This window comes from Cryptotermes secundus, unplaced genomic scaffold, assembly GCF_002891405.2.
Source record: "Cryptotermes secundus unplaced genomic scaffold, Csec_1.0 scaffold34, whole genome shotgun sequence".
Classification (NCBI taxonomy): domain Eukaryota; kingdom Metazoa; phylum Arthropoda; class Insecta; order Blattodea; family Kalotermitidae; genus Cryptotermes; species Cryptotermes secundus.
In genome coordinates, this window is record NW_019725835.1 from 31770 (window position 1) to 36936 (window position 5167).

At 40.9% G+C, this 5167-nt stretch overlaps 1 protein-coding gene across 3 annotated transcripts in view; it reads right to left on the reverse strand.

The window, feature by feature from the left end:
• LOC111863495 (BAI1-associated protein 3) overlaps positions 1 to 5167 on the reverse strand; it is a 214944-nt gene that overhangs the window by 25678 nt on the left and 184099 nt on the right. For all 3 annotated transcript variants that reach the window (XM_023849845.1, XM_033751088.1, XM_033751087.1), the window contains exon 13: positions 4811 to 4918. In XM_023849845.1, the coding sequence (XP_023705613.1) occupies positions 4811 to 4918 (108 nt within the window). The remainder of the gene's footprint in view (positions 1 to 4810; positions 4919 to 5167) is intronic.

Genomic DNA, 5167 nt, shown 5'->3' on the forward strand with positions numbered 1-5167 from the left:
TAGTTTTGTATATTCTAATTTTTATGTTTTTGGACAGCAGACGAGAAGACAAAAGGTTCTGGACTGAATGGTAGCAAGTGTTACCCAAGTTCAATCTCCTCTTAATTTCCTCCTGAATCAGGTTTCGATCTGTTATCGTTCTTCCCAAATATCTGAATTGTGCCACATTTTCAAAACATCTGTTTCCTATCTTTATGTCATGATATTGCCCTGAATTTTGGTGACGAGACAGCAACATATACTTGGTTTTCTCTGTGTTTACTTCTAGACAAACCTCTTTACTTGCGTCAATTAAAGTTTGTGTGTTGTTCTTTATGGTATCTACATTATCACCCAGTAGATTCACATCATCGGCATAGACCAACAGCTGATGTGTCCCGTTTAATTTCAGTCCCACCTGGTTTCCCTGGACCTTCCTAATGGCATATTCTAAGGCAAAGTTGAAAAGGAGCGACGATAAAGCATCTCCTTGTTGTAGACCATTCTGGATAGGAAATTTTAGAGACAAATATTTACCTATACTGACTTACTATACGTTTCGTTTAAACACATTTTAATCAACCTAACTAGTTTCATGGGTATCCCAAACTCTATCAGAATATTGCACAATACTTCCCTCTTAACTGAATTATAGGTCTTCTGGAAGTCTATGAATAGCTGATGTTCTGTCCCATCGTACTCCCATTTTTCTCCAATATCTGACGAGTGCAAAAGATCTGATCTGTAGTTGATCTGTTACGTTGAAACCCACACTGATGATCCCAATAATTTCATCTATATATGGACTTAACCTTGAAAGAAGAATATTGGACAGAATTTTGTATGAAGTTAATAGCAGTGATATCCCCCGATAATTACTACAGCCAGTTTTATCACCCTTCTTGTGCACTGGTACAATACTAGACTCTTTCCACTGATCAGGCAATTTTTCCTTATGCCAAATAGAGTAATTAGATTGTGGATCTTAAAACGTAATATTTCGGTTACTGCTTGAATAAGTTCTGCCGGAATTTGATCACTACCTGGACCAGGTTATGTATGATCAAATTAAATTTAATGACTCTTTATCAAAGTTTCTTGGATGTGGAATTTGCTTCCTACCCTTTTCATTAAGGTTCCAAGGAATCGCAAATTCAGAATTAACCATATGCCACAGTTTCTATGGAATTAGCATTCCTTACTGGCAATTGTTCTCTTGAACTGACAAGTGAATAAAGCCATTGTTTTCGTGATACTGCAATTCAGCAATATTAATAACACGATATAACAGGAGGTCTTGGATAGATCACGGAAGATATGGAAGTATAAGGGAAAGCACCAAGTCTATATTGCGCCATTTTCTCATATCAACTGAATAGTGTCACTGCTATCGTGTGGCAGTTGAATAACGCAGTGCATTCTGTGAGATGGGGATATCGACCCTGCAGTTAATCCATGACATGGCGCTGTGAAGTTTATCCATTGTACATAGCTCTATGTTGTTTATAGGTAATATTATTTTTACGTATTTCGATCTTCAGCGATTTTTGTCCTAAATGCATAAAATCGATCAATCGACGAAATACAGAGCAAGCTTCCATCACGCATTAATTATGGTTCGCGAAAATGACCGATTTATGTATCTGCGGTAGGTTTTATGTTCTGCAATGTAAAATGAGAGCTCGCATTCGTTTCTCCTTGCTTAGCTCAGTCAGGATAGTGACGAGCTACGGAATTAAGGGTCAAGGTTCCATTCCAGGCAGGGGTAAGATATTTTTTCTCTTCTCTACAGCGTTCATACCGCCTCTGGGGCCCACCCAGCCTCCTACTGAATGGACACTAGGGGCGATTTCTCCGGGAGTAGAGCGGTCGGAGCGTAAAATTAATCAGGCACCTCCATCTAGTGTCGAGGCCAAGAATTTTGGAGCCATACCTCCACTTCCCAATATGTCTTCATGGCATAGTGTTTGTTTTGTTTCCATCTCAACACAATAACTATCATTGCATTCACATTTAAAGGTAAAGGCTCTGTGAGCAATAAATTAAGCACTACGCCATGAAGGCGTATGGGGGAGTGACTGTATAAATCCACATTTTCCTGACCTCGGCACTAGCTGGAGGTGTGATCAGATTCACGCCTCGGCCACTTTACCCCCTAGGAAAGAGCCCCCGGTACCCATTAGATAGGAGGTTGGGTGAAACACAAAGCCGGTCTGGACGACTTGGAGAAAGAAAATTCTTAACCCTACCGGCACTCGAACTCCGACCCCTTGGTTGTCCAACCCCGCTTCCCCAACCTGACTCTGTATATCAGTCCACGGAATTATGTTGGGCAAACAGAACGAATGATCAGAACAAGATTTAAAGAGTAACGGGCAGAACTCCCCAAGTTTGCCCAGCGCATATTGGATACCGGACACGAATACAAGACAAAAGAAAAAGCAATGAATATGCTACATATAGAAAAGAAAGGCCATATGTTGGACATTTATGGGAGAGGTATGCCGCCTTCCCTTATTTATTTCTCTTCAGCATTTCAAGGGATTAAACTGTGAAGTGCATATAAATAAAATTTGAAAACTTTGTTCATATTTCTGAAAAAAAAACTAACAGAACATCATCATTCAAAATGATCAATTGGTTAATGATGTTTCGTGAAACGATAGCTGTTTGTTCCGAGATACAAACGACACCCATAAATACACTGCGTGAGCGAAATGCATAGTTATTGGACGTTAAAGAAACGGTATTACAGCTGCTACTGCTCTATAAAAAACGCATGGAGTGGAAATGAAATGAGTGATAGCCCGCCGTTTCGAATCAAACTACCGAGGATTATGAAAGGCTTCAGTTAGTTCCATATACGTAATTAATGAAGCGAGGCTACAGACAGTGACGCAACAAAACGATAGGAAAATATACCGGCCTTTTAAACTGTCTATACATAACAGAGATGAATGAGTGTTCATGCATGTACTGCCCAGGTCTATATCAATGGCATTACAGAACTTTAAAATTTGCAGCGTACTAGGAAGACTTTAATGAACTTACAGCTTATATTCCTGCTTCTCTACCGACCGTGAGATTAAATTACAGGCAGCAAAGCAGTAAAGAGAAGATGCCTTGAACCAGATACAAAGGGGGAGGGGGCTTGAATAACAAATTCCGACCCGTTTCATTCTGAATAGAACTACTGAACAAAACCTGCTTCATCTACAAGGGTAAGTCAATAAGTAAGTTACAAATGGATATAGAACTTAAACAAATAAGAGTACTGATTTGAAAAATGCTTTTATTTCTCAACATAATCTCCCTGTACGTTGAGGCACTTGTCCCATCATTTCCAAGCCCCTGAAAACGAGCAGCATAAAATTATTTGGGCTGCTGTCAGAACCAGGCGGTGACTTCCCTTTCTACAGCTTCATCGTCGGGAAAATGTTCAGCCGAAAGATGATGTTTAAGAGGGCCGAACAAATGGAAGTTGCCTGGAGCAAGGTCGGGGCTATACGGAGGATGCTCGAGGACTTCCCACTTGAAATTTCGCAGCGTTTCATTTGTCTTGTTGGCAGTATGGTGACGCGCGTTGTCATGCAAGAGCAACACGCCTTTGGTGAGGAGTCCTGGTCGCTTCCGTTGAATGGCCTTACGAAGTTTCCTGAGGATGTTACAGTAGGAGTCGGCATTTACGGTTTGTCCTTGAGGCTGGAATGCGGTCAGCAGTATCCTATCGTGATCCCAGTCACCGCCTGATACCGACAGCAGCCCAAAGAATTTTACGCTGCTGGTTTTCAGGGGCTTGTGAAATGATGGGACAAGTGCCTCAATGTACAGGGAGATTATGCTGAGAAATAAAAGCATTTTTCAAATCAGTACTCTTATTTGTTTAAGTTCTATATCCATTTGTAACTTACTTATTGACTTAATTACGTACAGTTCTTTTTATGTCTCCAGCTACAGGACGCTTGCAAAAAACCATGAAGAATGCCGTCGTTTGACATGTGGCGCCGTATATATCTTGTGTGAACCGACGTTTCGGAGGAAGGTATCACCTCCATCTTTAGGGTAGAAAATCAGCGAGCGAGGAACCAGAATGAGCAGGTGGCTGCAAACTGAGTCATCAGTAGAGAACACCCAGCTATATAAGAAAAAGGTAGTGACGGAGAGTGGGTCACATTGGAAACCAATATAGACAAGAGGAGTAGGGCCTGTAGAGATGGGCGAGCAGGTGGCAAGTAGCAGAGAACGGGTCAGAGCCGGTATAGGATCGTTGTCAGGTGGGAAAAGTCAGGGCTACCGACAGAACATTAATCCAGCAGCCTCGGGCCTCAGCTGCCGAGCCACCGACTAGATGCTCAGTCTGTAGCCACCTGCTAACGCTGGATAATAGTTCGCGGATTTTTCTACCCTTAAGGAGGAGGCGACAAATTCCTCCGAAACGTCGGTTCACACAAGATCTACACGACATCACATCCCAGAAGACGGAATTCTTCATAGTCACCGCCGTGAAAACCTCAAATCTTACAAAAAAATGTTTAATGGACCGCCCTATTATGGTATTTTCCCAAACTTAATTAGCATTGTTCCTCTTGAAAATTTCTGCAAAAACTGATGAATTCGGGAACGTTAAAATAGTTAGGTGTTTTATTAAAACTGTTTGAATACATCCGTATTCGTTTAATGTTATTCACAGTTGATGTGTACGAACATTTTTTTTTTTTTTTAATTTATCATTCGCAGCTTTGGAGCTGTAGTTCATTCGGGCAAACATGGAACGATTATGCATATCTGGGCCCTGGAACTTCGTATCTTAAGAGCACAGAATGAGACTTACCATTCCAGCGTTCCCTTTTTCAGCGCCATGATAATCTCTCCTCTGATTTCCTTGTTGAAGGGGCAACACTTCCAAAATGCTTTCATCGTTGACATCAAACCCAAGCACCTGCATTAGCACAGAATGTTTGCTTGTAAAACAGTGCTACGTACATTTACACTAGGTCAAGGATGGGGCTTTATTTTGAGAACGGTTAATTACTAACTGGAAAGGAAAAAATAACAGTAATAAAAATTCTCTAAAATGCTTTACTTTTACGTGATAAGCCAACAGAATAAACGCCAATTTGAGTAAGCAGAAGGAAGAGATAAACAAAAGAAACACATACACACTAACAAAAGAATAAAACAATACAAT